Source organism: Anopheles coustani, chromosome 3 (assembly GCF_943734705.1).
Source record: "Anopheles coustani chromosome 3, idAnoCousDA_361_x.2, whole genome shotgun sequence".
In the NCBI taxonomy this organism is placed as follows: Eukaryota; Metazoa; Arthropoda; class Insecta; order Diptera; family Culicidae; genus Anopheles; species Anopheles coustani.
Window position 1 is genome coordinate 1077757 of NC_071288.1, and position 22999 is coordinate 1100755.

Here is a 22999-nt window from a genome sequence, read left to right on the forward strand (position 1 = left end):
CAACGTTGCCGGTCAATCCGTAGTTGATCATTTCTATCCTTTTTTTCGTCCAGTTTTTCCCGTTCTACGGGTTGAAACCCACCAGAAAGAACGAAATGGTTCCGTTCCGTGTGGTAGTGAACATAAGTCTAGTACGTGTAAGGTACAAACATACGAGTCTGGCCTAAGAACACAACCCAAACACGCGATCGTGCGAAAAAACCACAACATTTATTCCTCATGTAAATCATACCTCAACACCTTAACATCGATGCAGACTGGTTTTTTGTTCGTAGGAAAAGATGTAAGTTGAACGGAAAGCTCCTCCTTGGACGTGGTTTTTCCGTTCATGTGATATATTATTCTCTTTCACCTGCATACCTCACATTAAGCTTGGAAAAGCAGCTCACTGGAAATAAATCGATTCCCTCTCCTCGCCAACGCCATGAACCATCAATGATGTGATGCTGGTGCGCCGTCTTGCATATTCCCAAACTTCAACGCATTGTTGAAGTTCGGTTTTTGCAAAAAAAAGAAACCCATGGAAATGCTTCTTCAGTATAATCTAAAAACAATGTTTTCCCAATCATTTTCTCACCGTTACACACCGCCGCCGGTTGCATCAGCGTGCCGCTGCTCGACATGGCCGATTTACCACGGCGCTGGGTAATCCGATTCCTCTGCTCGGAAGAACGACCCACCGCAGTGGAACATATTTCCTGAGACATTACACCGGAATTGTTTGAAAATCTCACGTTCACCAGGCTTAGGTGGGGGATGGTGGATAAGTGGAGCGTTGGGGACGGCCCCATAGCCTTTCTTCGGAGCTCCCTGTTTGGTTACGCCTGTGTAGGTGTTACGGAACGGAGGAAAAATAACGCCATTGTGTTATCGGCAGCACGCTAAGCTTGAGTGCTTTTCTGCATTTGTTATTCCCATCCGACACTTCCGCAGAAGAAATAAACGCAATGTGTCAACAAAACCGACCATTTTTACTTCAAATAAAACCCCGGTTTCCTGGAAATTCAACAAAAAGCATTCCTTACGATCTATCGGATCATGGATGATGTGTTTCCTTATTTGAAGAAGCGAATGTGGAATGATTTGTTTTGAAGTAGAATAAAATGCATATTTATAGAATTCATTGTTCAAAATATCAGGAACACTTTTCTAGGCTGTATGCTTAAAATGGTTTGAGGTGTGCTTGGTTAAAGCAGTGGCAATTGGGCCACAGCTGTGGTGAAAATCCGTGCGTCCATTATGTGGAGGAGTGGTGGGTAAAAAAGAAAAAGGAATAAATCCTCAAACCGAGCCCCCTAACCGACCACTCTCAGATCTCGATTCATTTCGTTAATCCTTTTGGAGATTAATTACGCCAGAAAGAGGCTCAAATGGAGGGTAACGTGTATGGATGGAGATTAATTTTCATTCCCATCAGCTGTTTGTAAGCGGGTCTCTTTTGGTATTTTTCCAAGCCGTTTGTACTTTCCCCTCGCAATGGTCCTGGCGAGAGAACAAAACACAACCAGAAAAAAAAACCATCCGCTTGGGCAGAGCTTTGGTTCGTTGTCCATTTTTGGTGCCGGCGTTTTCCAGCACAGGGAATAACGGAAAGAGCAATGGGGATTCCCATGGTCATTTATGGACCTCCGGAACCGACCGGCCGGCCATCCATTCCGTTGGGCACGTGACGTCGACATGGAAACCGTTTCAAAACGATATAATTGATGGAAATTTTCACTCATCTTTCGTCGGTTGATCTTGATTAAAACATTTTAATTAAAAACTTTTTCCCACAACAGTCAAACACGCACCCTTCGTCGGCCCATTTTCAGTAACACATTTTAAACGGATTTTCTTTCCATTTCTTCTGCAGGACCTATTTGCCTGATGTTTCGCCTGGTGGAAAACATCCTTCAGTGGCAGCGACACATTTACGGTAGCACAACCCGATTCCAATTTGGCTAACAACGAAACGGGAAAGAGGTGCTCGGATGCAAAAGGAAAAAAAAGCCCGGAAAACAGTGAACAATAGCCGCGGATGGCCGAGTGAAGTGGGCATGAAATTAAATTAAGTGTATTTTAAGCGATCGAAGCACCCCGCGAGTGACCAGAGTCAGAGACAAGATGCTGAACGTGAAAAAGCAACGTGAACCACCATCGCGGCCCGAGTGGCCATCAACGTCGAACCGGTCGAAGGTGTAGACCTCTCTGGCCCGTGAGCAAGCACCGCCCTCGCCATGGCGTGGAACGGAAGTGAAATGGGATCGTTGCGCGGAACGCGACCGACTTCCGGACCGTCGAGGGGCCGCAGATAAAAAGGTGAAACGAAATCGTTGCCCATTAGTCACCGCCGGTGCTCGACGGAAGTGAATGTGAAAAAGGAAGCAAAACGTGCTCGAGATTGTACCGAGCGAATCAACGGTGAGGCTGAAGAGAGGCGGGGAAGGACAAAGCAAACTGGTTGAGGCCAACAATCCTTCGTGTCAAACGAGCAGTCGATGCTAAAGGTGTACCAATCTGAAGTGAACTGAGGCAGTGAATTGTTGCCAATTGTTGGCCGAAAATTGTGATTTATTTACGGACTTTCCCTTCCCATACAACCGAAGAGTGTTTAAGCATTCCAACAAAGCGCATTGGGTACAGTTGTAGTTTAATTTTCTTTTCGTAATAAGTGGCGAAACCTTTTTTTTCCCCACATTCCGTCGAGCCTCTTTCACGGCGCTAATGATGGGCGGAAGGCATGAAATCTTCGTACAGCGTTTTACTTTTCATTTTCCCGTGTACTTTCTTCGGTGAACTATAGCAAAGAGAAAGGAAAATTACAACAAAGGATCTAACGTGCCGACAAAAGCGTGAAAATATATTATTATTAATAGTCCAACCGCGAGTGAATGTGACTTTGTCCGTTTAAAGAGAGTGTGTGTATGTGTGAGTGTCAGGCCAAAGTTTTGCGCAGGCAGAGAAAAAGGACATCGAAGCAAGCGAAAAGAACTAGCAGCACCGGAGACAGCAAACCATGGAAGCATGCAAATTGGTGTGCAAAAATAGACCATAAAATAAACAATACAAATATCTTTAATGAAGGCAATAAATTGAAGCTCCAACCGGGTGAGGATAGGCCTGCCTGGAGGTGAGCCGCAGGGGCAGGGCACCATTTCCTTCGTGTGGTGAGTGTGAAAAAACCAGGACAAGCGGATAGGCGAGTTGGCGCAAGAGGAACGGGCGGGAAAGCGAAACAAAGCGTCGCCATAACACTTACTTCAACGAATCTAATAAAATCTCCACTTTTCACTGCCTCGGGCGGCTGGCTGGAGTGTTGATTTTTTGCGGCCGGCGGACGTAACGGCTACATGTCTCTGGAAAACAAAGGCTAAATTATTACCCCCGAAAAAAAAGGAAAAGCAGACGTTGTGGGAAAACGATTTCGGTTTAAATTTTCCCCGAGCTCGTGTGGTGGGTGTGAGTGAAGTTGCCGCAAATTAACGAAACGGAAACTGATGTCATTCGTTTGGCGAAATGGAGTGCAGTGCCGGGTGCAAAAAAGTGGCAAAATTAGCGCCAGCGAGGACAATTCCTGCACCCACGAATGAATAATACGCGAAAGGTTGAAAAGCCTTCGACAAAACAACCGAAAGCGTCGGACAGTTTTCCCGCCTACCGTTCGGTTACCTCTTCTGTTCGGTCGGTGTGAAAGTAAGAAAAAACAGAACCCAAAGTGAAGGAAAAACTTTCGGTGATAATTTCACCCCCGCTCGCGCTCGTTTTTCAAGAAAGTTTTCCTCAGACAAAAAATAACCGAGCGAACGATTTGCCACTATCACGCTAATGGCGGTGCCTATGATGGCGCTGAAGGACAACACATTCATGGCCGGCGGAGGCCGAACGCGAAGCAGGGCGGGCGTGGGGGCCAGCGATCGGGGCGCGGCCAGCTTCTGTAATCCGTTCATTTCCACGCCATCGACCCTATTTTCGCGAACTTTGCTCGTTACCTTTCTGCTGATGACGTTCAACGTGAACGTGTGCCAGGTGGTGCAGGCCGCGACCAGTGCGAGTGCAAGTGCAAGTGCGAATGCAGCCGTGAGAGCGGAGCGACGGCCCCGGGCCGATCTGGAGCGGTCCGACGGCTCATCAATACACCATTACGGTGAGTAAAAAGCCCTTCTCGGCGTCACATTTTTATTTTCTTTTCAATCGTATTTTCTGTAAAATATTTAAAAAGACATAAAGAATATTAAAATCCACTGCAGATGTCATTTATCCGAACGGTTGAGTATATCTCAGTGTTTTCAGAATACAAATACTGAATTTTAGGTACTATTTGAATGTAAATGAAGTGATATTAGTGCTTTATTTATTTACCAACGGTTTTACAAAAAAGTGCAGCTGATCATTTCAACAAAGAACACATGATACCAAGCCGTCATCCGAGCCAGAGCTGTTTCAGTGCCGCGCTTGGCACCACCATTTTCTTGCCGGTCTGTCCTGGTAATTGACTAAAAGAGGCGAACAGACCCAATCCGAGAATGGCGTTGCGGCGCTCAAGGGCTCAACCGTTCCGTGAGCCAATTGCAAACGTTCTCTCGCCAATTGCAAACGTGATAAACAGATCCATTCGAGGCAAATCTGTTTGCCGCCTTCCGGCTTTGCTTTGTTGTTGATACACCAAAAACAAAAAAGGAACAAACAATTGCAGAACCATCACACGCACACACTTGTTAAAGCGGACTCCCGTTACTTCCCGCTGGTTTCCGGTCGGTGACATTAAATGGATGCGATCAGAAACAATTTCAATCGGTATAGCAATAATTCTTCCGTGTTCCCCGTGCGCCGCGTGTTTCGTCCCTCCCCGTGACCCCTTTGGGAACGTCCATTTTCCAACCACCAGTTTTCCACGTCGCAGGATCGGGGTTGGCAGAAAGTTGTGCCTTGCCTGCGCCGAGCGAACGTTCGAAAACGGTAAAAGATGCTTTATCTGTCGCCATGCGACAATGGAATTGAGTGTTTGTGGCGCTACTTTTTGCCCTGGCTTTTCCTGCTTCGGTACCGGGAGGCGATGTGAAAATTTGTAGCCTCGATGCCTGCCAGCACCGCTGGCTGCGCTGGATGCAAGGAAATAAAACAAATAAATTCCGGAAATACATTGGCTCAAAGTAGGACCGTGGCAGCGTGCCGAGGATCGTTTTTCTTCCCGCAACCCCTGCGGCCTTTTACAGAGATCCAATTTTGCGTGTGCGGAATGGTCGCTGTGAAATGGTTTGCGCTCTGGCACGTTTGAGTAGTGTGTTGGTTATTTTAAGGTGTGTGTGTTCCGCTAGTCACTAATAGCCATAAAGAAAGAAGATCCTCGTAGCAACTGGTTAGGTTTATGATATACGATGGCGTTAACACAATCTCGTGAAAACACTAGTATAGTTAGAATGAAATTAAATGATACTCAAACCATACTGTACTACCTGAAAAATTGATCAACAAAGCTCCACTCTGTTCCATCGATTAATCCAAAGACAAAGGCATTTCTGTGGAACATGTTTCAGCAACATCTCAAACCTCAATAGCCCAAGATAAATATCATCGCACGCGCGAGGAAACCTCCCTGTGAAACGATTTCAGCTTGACAGAGACAGAAATGTGTCCAATTGCAATTGCTGCACGTGCGGTTGTGCGGTGAAACTTTGATTACTTAATTATACATTGACCCAATTTTCCTCTGACCACACGGGCTTGGGTAGGCGTTTTAGTCCCGGGAGCAAAAGAAACTGTTTGCTCACTCCCTGCCACAGTTCCACCGTAGCCAATACGACGTCCTCAAATTGACTACTTTGAAGTGCAACTACCGAGATTGAAAATGTTTCACTCGGTTTGGAAAAATCTGCTTTTCCCATCGCCTCCACTTCGTTAGGGTGGGGGTGCGTTTGGGTGCGGAAATGCAACCTTTATCGGCTGCCTCACTCGAAATAATACTTTTCAAAGTGCCATCGAACACGCTCGCTCGAAGCGCTGTGATTCAATCGAAATAGCAAACCGCTCGTGAATTTCCACCTTCCGCTCTAGGAACCGCTCGCTATTTTTCCGAGAATTTCCTACCTAAACTATTTGCTCGTTTTCGATTTTCGTCGAAGCGCCACGGCCACGTGCCTGCGAGCGGAAAACGCAGGATGAGTTTTCCTTTTACCATCGTCGACACATTCGACATCCCTTCGACACATTTGGATTCGATCAATCCCAAAAACGTTCCCGGGGCCACTGTCGGTAAGCAATTTCATTTACTGTAATCAATTTCACCGATCGGCACGAACATATACACACCCACACATACACTGCCCCCTTTTCCCACGAGTTCCTCCACGAGTGAACGCGATGGGATAAAAATTAGCAACATTTTGTAGGCAGAAAGCCGAGTTTTTCCAATTGCCGGAAAAAAACGCGATTTATTTCTTTCCGTTCAATGGAGTAATCGCAAGTGGGGCGAGCGGACGAAAGGCTTCCATGATGATAAGCTTGACGCTGGGCGGATGGTGGGCAAGGGGGGAAAGGGGTGGAGATGGTTGAAAGGCATCAGTATAAGCCAATTTTCCGCGCCCGAGGCCAAATCGGCGCACGGTATTGGCAAACATTCGATGACTCGAAATCGGAAAAAAGTCCCTCCGGCAATGGTGCTTCTGCGTCCTCGCCCGTCTTCCACCCGTTCCGCCCACCAGCATCCTCTATCAACAACCACGGCGTGAAACGTAGCGGGACAAAAACTAAACTCCACCCAGGCTCCCACACATGCAGGTCACGTGGCAATAAATATGTTTTTGTTGAAAATGGAAAAGCTGATGGCGGAAAGCGGATGGCTGAAAAAGCGATCGAGAAGGAAAATGTCCGCGAAGCACAGCACAGCATTTCCCGTGCCCAGCGAAGGGAAGACCGAGACCGAGGAATCGGGTATACATTTTATTTTGCCCAACACACGATAAACTTCAGGTAGCATACATACGAACGATTTTTTTCGAACAGATTTCGATTCATTTCGTAGCGTGTCCGTTTGAGTGCCGCCAATTTTCCGACGTTCACAATTTACCATGGCGCGGGGGCAAGTTTTGCGCTCGCGTATGCTTTAAATTAGATTTTGTATCAATCGTGATCATGTTGGCGATGTGATTTGGATTTTACAAACGTCGCGGAACAACATTGGAAAACTCGTTCGTCTCATCTTATCACATCATCAAGGGTTGTGGGGGGGGTTGTGATATTCCATGGAATGTAGAAAATTCCGGCAGCTTTACATTAATAACTCGAAAACGATACATTGATGCAAAACCTATTTTTTCAATGTTTTCAACATGTTCGGTTGCTTCTATAGCATAGATTTTTTATGTGCAAACAGTTGTTCAACTTAACTATTTTAATCCCACTGATGAATTTTTTTTTTTGTGTAGAATAATTGTAATAAAAAATCACGGTATTTATATAACCAAGAAAATCTAAAATTTGATCACATTCGCTGGAAAAATACCTCCATCAATGCGAAATGCCCAGATTCGATCAGATAGCAACACGCTCTTTATCAACCGACCTCTTCTGCTTTTCGGATGTTTGGAGCTCGGCTTGCCTTATCGTGATTGTTTGTGTCCTTCCCTGAAGGCTTGGTAACGAACCCTTTACGTACTACAACCATGTGTGTTCTTCCCACACACAACCATACACACACACGCGCATCAAGACAATGCCATACCCTTCTCGTAATGATCTTTTCAATAATTCAGTCCAACAAAATCGGCCCATGCGTCCGCTTGGAAGCCTTGGAACGGGCCCTCCTCGGGGATCACTTTCGGGAGAACTAAAACCACCATCTTTTATCGATTCATCCGAGTCTGGCCCGTCGACGGAGGGTCGCGGATGGTATGATAACTCATAAATACGAAAACAACTCCCCGGGGGGCCCCAATATTCAGGGTATGTGAGTAAACAGGAAGAAAAATTGTACGGGCATAGGTTTTCCCGGAAAGCCCTTGATTAGAAAGTTGTCGAATTTCCCTGAACCTGCTTCAAGCTCGCAATCTTATCGATGAAATAACTAAGCTATGGTAGAAACTGTTAAGGTGGGTCGCTTAAATTTACGGCGCTTTGACACCTTGAACGAATACCGGATTCGCTAAATCGATCGCTTAATTCGTGCCCCACAAAGGAAGGGAGCTAAATCAAAGGATCCCCAATCGATTGTCCAACCCTCCTCATCGGAAAAGGGTAGCCATTTTTCTAAAAGTACGCACCACCCGGAAAAGGATCGATTCTAATTGATTATATTGTAGGTAGTAGGGTTGTGCCTTCGGCCGCAAAAGCGCGAATAATGATTTTCCAAACCTGTGCAATCAACACCGCAGATTTGCGGTGTCTCTCAGGGACCCACTCACCGACGACACGTGATCACCGGATCCAACCGTGCTGCGAAGGGTTCCGATAATCACTTCACCCCCGCTCTGGGTGGCCGTCGGATGAGATGTAATTAAAATTTAATTTCCCTTCGTCCGGTCGGGGGCGTAGCTGATATTCGCTTATTTCGGAATGCTCTATTCTTGCGTCGACCACGCGCACAGTGCCGATATCGTTAAAATAATGTCCTGGGTAGTTGGTGAAGGGTTTCTATTCACGGAAGACGCTCTTTAAAAACACGAAATACTGTGTAACCGAAAGTAATTTGAAGAGCGGTGACAACGACACAACGCCATCATCGTTGATTATAATGGGAGTGATTTTACGCCAGGACCACAAACGGTAGCCCTGTGCCATCGTGTACCGAGGTGATTGCCTCAACAATGTTGAAAGTTAATTAATTGCTCTGAAATCGGCATCCATCAGGGTAACAGGTCCAAGAATAGCTTTGTTTCTCGAAGTAAGAACAAATGACCGTTACACCGTAATCGAATCGAGCCAAACTATTTTTCAAAACATGAGCAAATTATTTTCAATAGATATGTTAGAATGAATTTTGTTCAATTTTTCGAATTTCCATTGAAAAGGTAATTCACATTTCGAACACGGTCTACGGTATTGCACGAACTAGCCTCGGGACCACCTGCCCGAACAATGGATAATTTTGAATACAGCAGATTAGCTAGATTCACCACTATTACTGTAAAAATGTTCGCCGCCTCGAATAAATACCCCTTTCAGTAAGCCCGCATGATAATTTGACGAACTGTCGAACTTTTCCATCGACCAACGAGAGCTCAATGTTCCGAACAATACGATTACAAACTTGTTCCTCGCCAAAGTCGCTGCGGACGAACTTTCCCAGAACCTCGCGTCGTCTCGCAATCCTATTACGTCCAATTGTTGTTACGTCCAACCGAACAAATTATCTGCCCCGGGGTGGGGGTGGCCCCGAGGTGGTGGGCCACGAGGACTCGGGGCTATGCCTTTCAGCGCCTTTCAATGACTACACTAAATCCGCTGCACTAATCGCCGGTTCCACTGCTATTCATCGCTAATCTCCATCAATTCATAGCCCGAAAGACGTGATAACAACGAACAGCGCATCCCTGGCCGACCGGCTCGCAGTCGGGAGCGCCATGTCGCCGGTGAAACTTGTTCGTTCGTTCGTCCAACCCTCCACCGTGCTTTGGCCATTGTTCGCCTTCACGAGACACTGTTCCTCGGATTCTGCTTCAATTTCTAACCCCTAGAACTACAACATTCTCTTGCCAAATGGACGTCGACGCCTACGATGTCCCCCCATGTGGACGTATGTGTAGGTGCTGACCCCAAAAAGGGCATGCAGTGGCTTTACCCAGATCGTAGGGCGATTTTCACCAGTTGGTGGATAAATGAATGCATAATGTGTCACCATTCCGGCTAAAGCTTCAGCTTCGATACCTCCTTTGGTTTGCGCCCTAAGCTTCCTGGGTCAGACAACCCTAACAGGTGACGTTCACATACGGGCCGAACAGTCGTTAGGGCGAGTGCAAGTTTCGTTCGAAAACTTTATCCTTCGCATTCTACAAATCATCCGTTTTCTTTCGAGGAATCTCGATCTTCCTTCGAAGCTCTGGTAAATCATCTTCACCCGTGTGCGCGAAACCATCGACCTCCGAGCGCAAACCGGGAAGGTCATAAATGCATCCCGACGTCTCGAGGCAACGGCAAAGAGGATGGGAGGATAAATTGGCAAAAGTTTGCCGGTTTTGGTCGATGAGTGAGAAACTTGTTACGACTCATCGTGCCGTGGAACGTTCTTGCAGAAGATGAATTTCACCCCTCGACAAAGTTATGCTGCAGTGAAGGAACTTTTCTTTCACGCAATCGGCCGTCTGGGTTTCGGAACTCGGCTGGCCATCACATCCCCGAAAAGCTGGAAATCTTACACCCATTTTGGATGTAATTTATTTAAATTCACAATGAACGCAGGGCAACCTTCGGCCTCGAGTCGGTCGGATAAGAGAAAGTTTTGCTTACGGGCTCCACTGTTGGATGCTGTGCGGGTCTGCTGACTCGATGTGGCGTGATTAAATAATTAAATAATTTCCTCCCCCCTTCCGCCCCGCTGCTCGAAGGGCTACGGGATCCCATCGGACCATTTGACTTTTGGAAACTCTAACGAACGAAGAGCGATCAATACGTGATGCCTGCTCGACGCCTATCCCGGTGGACCATGGGTTGTATGGAACATTAGGCGCCCATTGGGCTGCAAAAAGGAATCATGAAACTTGTATTCATTTTTACGGTGCCAGAACGAGGATATACACCATCGGAGAATAAAGAGGGGGTGATACGAAAATTAGCTAATTTTTAATAGAATTTATACTGCAGCATGATCATCAGGCGTCACAGAGATCTAACCATAAAATATTAAACAGGAGTATTTCATACCTTGCATTTTCTATGAACAATATTGAAAAATTACCTTGAGCATCAGTGTAAACTAATAAATTCAAGTTTTTATCACTGTTTTCGTTGTTTTGAGATAGCTTTAATTTAGGCCTGAAGTTCATCAAGCATGAGAGTAATGGTTCCCTGCGTTGGTTTCAACTTTTAAATTGTTCTCATGGGGTTTGTCTAAAACCACTACAAAGTAATCGCTTTGATATCACTTCATTTCACTTCACCTGTGTGGAAGTAGAACTCTTAACCAATAACGTTTACATCTATTCACCAAGGAATTTGGTTAATGCTGTTCACATACTTGTTATTTTTCAACGACCAATGGGTCAATGCAACTCATGTAAACTCGTGTTACAATAATTTTTCTCCCTGCTTGGAGTCAATTTTCATCGAACTAAACTCTGTAGAATGCAAGCTGCTTCTTGGCAAAAAGTAACCATCTGCCATAGTATCAAACATGAGCTCGTTGGAACCCACTTTCAGGAATGAACTTTGCTCTTAAATAACTTGGCCAAAAACTAGAATACTCACTTTGTGACCTAGCCATGGCCATATGTTTACGAATTGCTTCATCTACCGGACCTTCCTTCTAGCTTTTTGCTAGCCACGTCTCCGCGTTTGGTCTTCGTGCTCAGGGCTCATCATCATGTCTTGCAAATTTCTGCAGCTCAATTTGCGTACGCTTCGAAGATTCTGGACAGTTTGCGTGTGTGTGTGTGTTTTTTTTTTCGTATCCCTTCGACTGGAAGCAGTTTCCTTTCTTCATACCTCCAGGGAAGAATTTTGTGCAATGTGCGATAACATGAATGTTTAATTTCGAAAGACTAGCCACTCACTCTCGGTTAATGATATTTTTTGACTCGACGGACTCAGCACGTGCACAAGCACTTTTTTTTTGCTCAATGACTACAGAGCCACCCCCTCTGAAAAATCGAATATCACTTGAATCCCGCTGTGACTCAGTTCTGCGCCGTTGGATGCAGGGTTGGTAAGGACTTTCTGAACAGCTGACCATTAGAGCAACAAACCACTGGAAGAACATAACAGCAGGAGTTACTTTATTTTTTCGTTTGCTGTGATATAGTTTAAGTTTTTTCCAGGTTCCATAGGGAATGGCACCAGATGGGATACTTTGCAAATTGTTTGGATCAGCAATGCTTAAGTTAGAAGAGCTAGATTGAGTAAAATATTTTGCATGTTGTGGGTAGAATAAATATTATTTTAATTTTAGTTACAAAACAAATGAATACTTTTACCCCAAAACCCGTTTGAAGCTATAGAACTTTTTCTCTTAAAGGCACACATCACAGAAATTACCCAGATGGCATTTGGAAGATTAATGTACCGTTAAAGCATGAAATACCAATGCATAATTATTCATCTTTGAATTTAATCGTTCCACTCAGTTGAATGTGGTTGTTGTTTGGCGTCACAAGTTTCAACAATCGTTTTGCATGTAGCTCCATCCCCAACCGATTAATAGTAATAAATGGGATAATATATCGTGCAATCATAATCCTAACCACTAATGAGAATATACCATGGCCCATGACGGACTGCGATACATCATAACCATAACACCCTCCTTCCCACACGCGGTCGATTCTCAATTTACATCCGGCGTCCTTCACCCACCTCTAAGACGGATTAGAGGGTAAGTGAGCTTCGATTCAATATTCTTAGATCGCAACCACGCTTCAAGCCGCTTCGGCGAAAGGTTTTCCAACCTAGGCCTCGCATGAGATTCATTAATAATTACGCTCTCCCAAAATATCTCATTTACTGCCGGAAATAATCTGCCTCGCTCGACGGGTTTCCCTGTGGCCCGATAAAATTATTCCCATCAGTACCATTTCCCATCCACGTGCGAGTTTTCTCAGTGTGAATCTATGAGAGGCTAGAGAGATGTGTGAGAGATTCTCCCTTTATTTTAGTAGAGATGAGGATGCAAACATCCAGAAAGTACTGCTTCAATGGTCGACGATGGTGAGCCTCGCCTGGCCAGACGGGCGATTAAGCAAGTAAGCGTAATAAACATTTTTCATTCCCTTCCGTTGTGCCGAAAATCCGCTAAAATTCCATGCGCTAAACGTCTCACTATTCCCCGAACGAGAGGGCAACCGAGCGGATCGACCCTGCTTAGACGCACTGCTGAGTGTACGGATCGAAGGCAGATGTCGGCCAAGCTATTTTGGGTGGGTGAAGAATAATCTTCACTGCCATCCACCGTATCATTAATATTTCTTATGATGCTACTACACGGTTCAGCTTCCTGTTCGATTCGTACGGCTCACCGCAACCGTGGTTTGGCAACACGATCCCGTTCTGCTATTATCGTAGTTTTCTTGAGCATCCTGAACAGATGACGGTCCTGGGTACAGGTTCGCAGGTTCTGGCCGTAGGGTCAAGCTTCGAACTAATACAGTCCGGACACGATTGGTGCCAATTTGCGTGCCACAAATCCATTCCATTCCTCCATGCAAAGAATGGTGCATCGACAGGTTTTCATTATTCACAAGACTTTGAGCCGGGCCGAACACCGATTTTCCAGCCCGGTTCGGCCAGCATGACAACAACAACATCACCCCAAACAACAGCTCGTACGTTAAGCGTTTGGGTCCCCACCCAAACTGGTGGTTTTTCCTACAACGTCGACGATGTCGCAGCTCCCGCTCCCCACCGAAAATAGGCTGAACAATGTACAGCAGACCAAGAACAATTGTTGTTTGGTGTTCATTAGATTGCTTTGTGCGGAAAAGTTAATCACCAGCCAGATAATCAAATAAACATTTTCCAAGGGTCGCACCGGGGATGCGTGCATCCATTACGGGGACACGAGAGACCGCTTAGTTATGTTCTCCGAGGTTTTCGGTGAATAATTTAGAGTCTCCCGCAGACTCGGGCAGCAATTTACGCCCAATAGACCGGTGCATGGTACCATCGATTTTCGGATTTTCCAGCACGTTGGAACACGTGGGCTTCACGGGTGATAACACTGGCCAACCACACTCTGTCCACTGTCCGATAAATGTGAGTGAAGTTTTTCATTCGGAAACTTTTTTTTGTATAATGCACATTTAAAAAGTATTGTATTTCATCAGGATACCGTTATTTTCCTCCCAAAAACATCCTCTAAACTGTAGATTCCCTGGCATGATGAAGCCATTCCATTTTACGAAAAGTTTGTTTGAGAAATGTACGAATGGTGAATGAATCCGGAAAACTCCCGCGCTATAGTAGTAGACCAAGCCTGTGTGTGCCTTTATTGGTTTTAATCTCTTTCCGCTCGCTGGTAAGATTGCCTCGCAAATAGACTCACAATTATGAGGAGAAAAGGAGCGAAGAAAAGGCAAACAGAAAAGAAGTGAAAGAATGAACGACTTTCCATAATTTCTATGCTAATTACGTTAACGTGCCAATTCCACAGGTAAGCACGCGGGAACGCGAAACTTTGGGAAGGAAATCATGCGCCAGTGGAAAGCCAGAAGAAGTCGAAAAGCCAGAAGAATGGAATCCAGACACACTTCCACACTTTCCCCGTTTCCACTGCGAGTGAATGAAAATGGTGCAATTTTGGCACATTTACCTTTCACAGCCTTAATTCCAAGGGTTTCCTTTTTTTTTTAATACTTCATCTCCTCCATTTTAACCTCCATCACTCAGCCGGGCTCTTTTTGTATACTTTTCAAGCATGCCTTCGAAAGCCTTGACAATGATTTGTTGACAAGAACGATTCCAAGCGAGAGGGTTGTGCAATTGCCGGCATAAATTTAATGCCTACCGCACGTTCTCCTCCTCCGTTCCCCAATATCGCAAAATTCGACATTCACCAAATGTTCGCAAACGGTTTCAAGGGCCTGGCGAACGGGAAAGCCTTCCTGTAAATTATTGCTATCATTAAATTATATGACATTAAATCCAAAGCGGCTGTGTGCCTACCGAGCAAATGTGTGCCTACCGACTCGGATGTTCAGTCAAACCAACCTCCATCCTGAGCTTCGTTCGGTTATTGCCTCCCAAATTTCCCCACCATCTTCGATACGCACGTATGTATTTTCACCCATTCCAAGAAACAAAACCAACGCACACACACAACGGCATTTAGTATCCTTTTGGTAGGTTGTATACCTAACAGTAGTGAGGTCCACTTATGAACAAATTGAGTTTAAATGCTCAAGCATAACCCGAACACATCCTAGAGCTCGGTTACAATGTTATCTTGCTATATACCTTTGGCACTAATGTTTTTTTTAAAGAATATCAGCAATCGATTTACAAAAGATAACCAACTGCCTTCACGTCTGTTCCGGATGAAGAATCCACCGGAAAGGAAGAAGAGTTTCACCCACCTTTAACGTGATCGATAGGTGAAATGTTTCCTTTCCTCGTCTAGGAAATTAACGTGATCCACAATGAGTACACCACACCCTTAGAGGGTGATATGTCTAGCACGTGAAAGCAATAAAATCGATAGCTGTTTCGACATTTTTTTAATGGGCATACATTTATTATGAGTTGTTTTTTTTTCATCTTTCAAGCGGAAGGAACACGTATTGTAGCATCGTAATGAAGCGTACTACTTGTTAACCGGCCATAAAAATGCCGCCGATCGATCAGAAAAAATAAAGTGTTTACAAGTATTTGGTCAGTACATGTTTTCCCCTTTTGGGAGTCGGGGAGCAGTTCTGTTCGAACATCAACAAGTTGTTGCGATTACTTTACCCGTGATCATTAACTTTTAATGAGTTCATTAATGTTGAATGCACCGTTAACATATAGCCATCTAAAATTACCGTATCTTTAACGGTTGTTTACTTGAGCCACGGTTTTATTAATATGTTCAATGGAATGCTTTAAACTGGGCTTTTGTTATTGCAAACATATGTGTATTGCAAACACGTGTTATTGCAAACACAACCTAACCGGGTTTGGTTTTGGGTAAAAACGTACATAAACAACCTTAAATATTGAATGAACGCAAACGCGGTTGACTGAATGCCGCTGACTTCAAACTTTCCATGGCAACGGTGGCCTACTGTGTGCGCGCGCGAAAAATCAACATCGCCCTCTTCGCTGCCGAAGACCCCATACGCTTCGCACTCATAAAAGGTAAACATCAGCCAGCTGTCGTCCCTACGCTTTTGACCACTAAAATTCTTTCCGTTCCGACGCCCGGTACACATCGGTGAACAACGCGCCATTAACCTGTAACTCAACACCTTTATTGCCGTAAGGTAACCTTCCGCGAAGCTCGCTGGTGCTTCCCGCCCACGCCAAGGCCTAACCAAATCCGGCCACATATGCAAATTAATTCATTAAACGTGATGTGTTTAAAAACTTCTTTTATCCTCTCGGCCCTCCCACGTTCCACGGATAACATGCTCAAGTTGCGTTTCGGCAAGTTTAATTAAAATATCAAGTTCCCTCAGCTCAGCTGGCTGGATGGTAATATTTTCCCCTGTCCTAAGGATGATGAAATACTTCAAAACGCTCATGCCGGTAGCTCAAAGGAAAGATAAAAGGACTCAGAATTTTGCCTCAGACCTTCGGTAACCTTTTTTATGATAATACTTGCGTGAGAGCCAGTTTTCAGCGATGTTCTTTAAATATACTTGAATCGCTCTTGATCAAACGGCAGTATGAAATTTTCATATCAATTTGACCATTCATCTATTTGCACAAAGAACCGAAACCAACAAGTGATTTAAATTAGCATCGAAAAGCCTCATTAGTGACACCTACTATCGAAGCTAGTGAGCGACAGTAGATAATTGACCAGATGAGGACAGCTGTCCATTTTGATTAGTTTGCAGCTTCCGATGTATTGTGGTTTAGAGCTTTTTGAGCCCTAATTGATTACGCTTTCACCGACAACATGATGGCATGATTTATGATAATGTACAATAAATACGACCACAATTTTTTTAGGCGAATTCTATCAATATTCTTTGAAAGCTGTCCCACTAGGGGATGTCGTGCCACATAGAAAAAATGTAACGATTTATTAACAAATCTTGTGTAAAATTGTTCTTATGCCAGTTTTTCTATCGGATAAAGATGAGTTATAAAGACGGCGCAACAATCCATTGAAATAGCAGCCTTTAGCCTTTTCTAGCAATTAAAATGTTATCTGATATGGTTAAACATATATTTATAGTGTTTTCTTTTCACTTTTGATCTCCAACCACCGTTTATTATCCTTAACCGTGGAACCTGCTGAACGATAATCATTTCCCGATAATTGTAGCTGACATCTGATGCACTTCTCTTCTTCTCGCAGGAATTACAGGGCAGGCACAACTCCACTCCGCTGCAGGCGGACCAGCGACGGCAACATCGTCAGCATCAGCCGCAGCGCTCGTCTCCGGGGCCCTCTCCTCGCCGGCATCCGCAATGTCCGGGCTGGCGGAAAAACCCTACTTCGACGATGTCAACTCGCGCAACGTTACTACCGTCGTGGACGACACGGCGATCCTGAAATGTCGCGTGAAGCATAAAGGCGACAGAACGGTACGTCATTAAATAACGGCATAAATTATATCTACCGACACCCGCGATCATACGCACACACACACACAAACACCCAGCCACTGAACCAGACACTCTTGGCGTAATTGGTCCGTGTTACGTTACGTCCGGAAACCATGGCGACTAAATCGCGTGTTCAAACAGACGCAGCACATGGTCCAAGAAGGCCTTGTTCGTTCTAATGCAGTGCACGGTGGAAGCCTTTTTATGAACTCCCGCTCTCGTCCACTCCCGTCCCGTCCCGAATGTGTGCTTGACTTTGGCGCTCCCATCAACGATCCAACATCACTGCATTAGTGGAAAACGGTGCAAGCTTCACCGGAAGAGTGCCCTCGGTCACGCTTTCCGCGTATCTTTTATTTGTGCGAGCGAAACCGACCGGGTTCGGTGGACGAGAAACATGGGATGTACATAAATATTTGACCTCAAACGATGCGCATCTCCCGATCTACTTCCCCCGGGCGCCGTCCAACACCCAATCCTCCCTCGTGAGGCCCTGTGTCTCTCGGCGTTCTAGTGCGAGGATCTAGTTTTCCATCAACGCCCGATCCTAAACACCCGACTGCTCGGCACCGTTTCTCGTTCGGGCGTAATTTACCCCACCCTCGAAAAAGGAGGGAGCTTTCGCTCAGGAAAGCTCACCAGTGCCAGTGAAGAGACCCATTGGTGGAAAGTGCGAAACGGCGTAATTCATTTCACTTCCATGAATAATGATTTGCATAATTAATTCTCCTCCCTCGGCCCTGGGCCCACCCGAAGGCGGGTGGCTAAGTTTTGTGGTCCATTCAGCTGCCCTTCGCTAGTGGTCGGTGCATATAATTGCATTCGGTTGCGATGCAGGGCGTAAGCAGTGCACCAGGGGCTGCATTTTCACCAATTTTCATTTGCTGTTTGTTAGGTTGATCGCTTCAGTCTCCGGACAGCACCATTTTGCAGCTGCTGCTGCTGCTTTCGCAGCCTCGTACCTCGTGGGTGGGACGAAAACAACCCTGATCTCCCCCCGCTTGGACCCTTTCAAATTTTCCTACATTTTTTCCCACACTTCCTTCCCTCTTCCTTTGTGATACCTCTCTCTCTCTCTGAGGATGGATTGATGAAAGTGAAGAACGTGATCCAGTCCACTCGGGGTGCAAGTTTCGTTTTATTGCACCGGCAACAGCACATCGGCAACAGACGGCGTCAGGCGCCCGAACACACGTTTCCTTGGTGTCGAATGGTGCAAATCTACTTACCCATCGACAACCAACGAAACGCCCGCCCCGGAACGGAACGGAACGCTATAACGCTTTTAAACCGCTCGCGGCTGAAGAAGAATTAAACGAGCACGTCGGCGCCATTATTTGCCCGGAAAATGGGCATTCTTTTCCCCGAGGGGCCGTGGCGTTCGAATGTGTGTGTGTGTTAATGGTCACAGGGGCTTTTTTATTTTCTTGCCACCCCAAAAACTACCCTTCGAAAATAGCCAACGAGCAGATCCCGAGCGAATGAGCGTCAGTTTTTATTCGGCTTTCGCCCATTTGCGAGATTGTGCAATCAATCCTAGGAAAATGTGCGACGGGTTCTCGGGCTGTGCTTTGCATAAACGATGTTTGAGCTCATTTTCCTGTCAATTAGATGCCGTTAGCGTGACAGATTATCATGAAGTGCCCCCTTGGCGAAATTGGCAAGAGTGCTTTCGCACGAAAAAGTTCCTCGAACGAAAACATTCTTCAAAATTCTTTGAGTGCACCAAGAAACCATCGCGACTCGAAGTGAGTGAGAGCGTTGAAAAGGAGGTAAATCTTCCAACCGTTGCCGATTTTCAACAGCTCGATGCACTCTCAACTGCAATCGATTCTATTCCGTGCGAGTGGCACCACCTACAACCAGCTGGTAAATAATCGAGTTGGACGATTTCAAATTTCCACATCTGTCAATTAAGCATCACATCATCACCGAGCGCCTCGCCGTCGGCGTCTCGTTTCAATCACGCGCGGGTGTTGAAAATTTGCCAGAAGTGAAAATTAAATTTCCCTCATTTTCACAGCTTACCACGCAAACACTGTGTAACTCCCAGTGACAAACGCAATTACCCCCAAACGCACCAGCGCCCTTTTTCTTTTCTCGCGTTTCTCTTCCGCGTTGTGGACTTCCTTGTCTCTTGCTGAAGTCCGTCCCGTAACGGGCAACGGGTGGATAAATCGGTTCCTAACTCATTTTCAAACCCATGCTGTGCGGGTAATTCACCCGGCCCCGGAGTCCACCGACCCGCTTTTTCGGAAGCATATCGAGCGGGGTTTTTCGCCGGACCGAAGACTTCGGTCGGTTCGTTATCCTCCTCAACCAGCACGTGGTGGGAACGTTCCGTTCTTGCTTCCGAATTTCCCCGCCAAACCGTGGGCATGGGCAAGGTTTATTAGGGACCGTCGTTATCATTACCATGGCATGGTTTATCCGAACCGAAAAGCGGATTGCCAGTGACGGAGGCTCATGGCCGTGCAGATGCAGCCTACTCCAAAGTGACGAAGTACACACGCACCAACGTCTCCCTTGGCGTGGAGATAAGGAAAGCCATGGCCAAAAATGGTGCTCCCCAGCGACAAGTACTTGTAGCGAGATAATGTTCCGCAACCACACGGCGAGTAATTAGGTCGGCCTGGAGAGACGAGCAAAGCCGAGCGGAACAACGGTGGCCCGGTGGCTTAAAGTTTTTCCTCAACAACCCCTTTCGGAAGTTTACCCCGGGGAAACCGAGGCGGGCGAGAAGGTCCGCCGGAGACGGCCTTCAAATACAATTATGTCCAGTTTTGATTGATGACTTGCCGAAAAACTTTTACCTCTAGGAGGCGCACGGCCAGGGCCGAACCAGGTCCAGATAGAATGGACGTGATAACTAAAAGGGCCGCAAGGACGGCACCGCATTGTGCCGCACGGGATCCGCAGCCGAACGTGGCTCATTATTCAGATAAAAAGCGGAATCCGGATCATTGAGGTTGAAAAGTTTGATAAATTCCCGAACAACTTCCACACCCACCCATCCCTACCCCCAGCACGTTGGGGCTCGTTTCTAGACATTTGGGGTTTTCAGATTTTCGAGTTAAAGTTTTCTTTTTATCGCATCAACTTCCACCGTGAAACTGTTAACGTATTCCATTTGGCCGCTACCCGTTGCTGAGAAGGATGAATTTATTTGCAAGCCGTGTCTGGGTCTGGGAGCTTTGATTCCCGCCTTTTTTTTACCCGCCGGGAAATGTGACTTCTTCACTCTGCTGGCGGTCTTAGTGCCGAGGGGATGGAAAGGGGGCTGAAACATTGTAATTTTATGGTGCATTCTCATCTATTGGGCTTATAATCAACGCCGACAATGAATAGCTCACTTTTGTCATGCTTCCGCGGAAACGACGCCAAGATTGGTGGGTAAAATATTCATCAATTCGAATTTCACCTTCCCGGGAAAAACCCTGGGAATGTCGCTTTGGCGGGAAAAAATTACTTATCAAAGTGCGAAAAACGAAGCGAGTGATCTAATGAAAAGAATAAACTCGAAAAAGGCACCCGAGAGGTATGATGAATAAAACATCGCCCAAGGTAAGCCTCATCGTCCCGGCCAATATTACGATGAACTGCGAACGAGGGTACGGAAAAGTTAAAAGTGACGCGATCTGCTGGTCGTAGAAGTAGGTCGAATGAATATAAATTATAACCTCCCGGAAAAAGGGAAAAAGCAGAAAATGCACGGGGTAGGACAAAATGAAAGGGATTTAAATACGGTACAGTGTCAATTTCACACCAAAGGCAAGACACCCTTGCGGAACTATTTGCAAGAGAGTAAAGAAAACTATAATTTGAATGAAAATATTGCCTTTCACTGGCGCAGTACTTTTCCACCGCTGTGCTGCTTAAAAAGTCCTCGGTGTATTTAAATAAGTTGGGAAGTTTTTCTCGGTTAAGGCGCGCAAAAATATGCCAGACCTCGTTTCTTCAAGGTCCCCCTGGTTCAACGCGGCCGCCTCGAGGCTCGATGATTGATGAGCCTTTATTTTTCGAGCTATTGCTAGCGATACAATGTTCTTCAAATCAAACATCCCAGGGCACAATTCAATGTTCAACGGAATTCACTAACAAACAAGTTTGATTTTTTTTTTTTTTTGGTTCGAAAATGCGCCGAAAGTCTTAATACTTCCGATGCTATCGGTAATGGTCATCCGGGGCAAGGCTGAGCGCGAAAGGAAAAACAAGAATGAATCCATTTAATATGACAGATATTTTTTATCGAAGCAGAAGGAGTTTTGCTTGTTTGTTTGCTTGCTTGCTTGCTTGCTTGTGTGTCTGTTCGAAGGGCTCGTATTTGGTGGATACATGGAGGATGGCGCTTTTTAGGAGTCACTTAAGATCACGGGTGGAGTTGCCGTTCTCGGATGCTCGTTGATCCTGCCGTTGTTGATGCCGTTGGGATTCCTGACTCGTTGAATCGATCCTATCGCCCACACTCGCCCGGGCTAATGTTTTTGCTTCGACCCGGTGATACAAATCCTCTTGCGAGATTATGTTAATGCTCGTTAAACGAGCCAACCTAAAACGACCTTCACTTTGGAAAAGCGGGGGCCCCGGTTCGATGCGGTAGCTATGGATTTGGAGCACAAATCGGGCCTCCCTTCAATAATGGCTCTTAAAAGCCTTGAAGCCTTTGGAAAAGTCAAAAACAGAAATAATGAGGACTTTGATGATGATGCTCGCCCAAACTGGGGAACTCACTACCTCTTGCTCCAGTCCATTTCAATCACATCTGCAAAACCGTTGGTATCATACCCCTTGAAAGTTCCCGCAGGAACTCCAAAGAACTGGACTCGATACTAGAAAAACATCCCATCAGAAGCTCGATACGATGGTTCTCAGACTTTACCGAACCATCTTACCGCAAAAATAACACTGAGGTTATCACGAATCTTCCGACAACGGCCAATTAGCAAACCGGCGTGATGGCGAAAGGAAAGTTTACGAACTTTAAACTCACACTCCGAGCGCTTGAAAGGCGAATTAATTAGCATCAGTTGATTGTCGTGTCGGCCACGGCAGTGTGGCCACTTTTTCCCCCGCCACTTTCCACTAAGGTACCCTGGAGGGCCAGTAATTGGCTATCCCAGGTTTAATTTAATCAGGCCAACCCTGGGTTTCCTAGTAAACCCTAGCTCCAGCCCGGCATCAGGATGTCATGTTGCGATGTTGTTCTAGTGGACAGATTACTGTTTGGTAATCATTTACTGAACAAACAAACGACGGGGAAACCTCACTGGTGAAGTTTTTCATCCAAAATCTTTCGGCAACACCCATGATACCGACGGGTGGTTAACCTCCCCTTGCTCTATGTCCGCGGTATGATTATGTGGGGCACGAAAAGACAGCGGATGGGTTGAGACTGGAAAAAGACACAACCCGTCCTTTCGCATTCCTCTGACCTTTTCCTCTGAGCGCTTCCATTGAATTTGCTCAAGTAATCAACATTCAAACCCGTGACCGATTCGTCGAGATGGAAAACCTGTCCCTAGTACATATACGTCGTTCCCGTTACCGACCGATAGGTAGGAACCAGGCACTCGAACGCACTTTCCACAAACAACGGACACCGGTGTTTGCACGACTGATAACC

The 22999-nt window shown here is 45.9% G+C and overlaps 1 protein-coding gene across 1 annotated transcript in view; it reads left to right on the top strand.

Moving 5' to 3' along the window:
- Positions 1 to 3822: 3822 nt before the first annotated feature.
- LOC131260033 (uncharacterized) overlaps positions 3823 to 22999 on the top strand; it is a 57162-nt gene continuing 37985 nt past the window's right edge. The window contains exons 1-2 of the mRNA XM_058261686.1: positions 3823 to 4126; positions 17126 to 17355. Of these exons, the coding sequence (XP_058117669.1) occupies positions 3823 to 4126; positions 17126 to 17355 (534 nt within the window). The remainder of the gene's footprint in view (positions 4127 to 17125; positions 17356 to 22999) is intronic.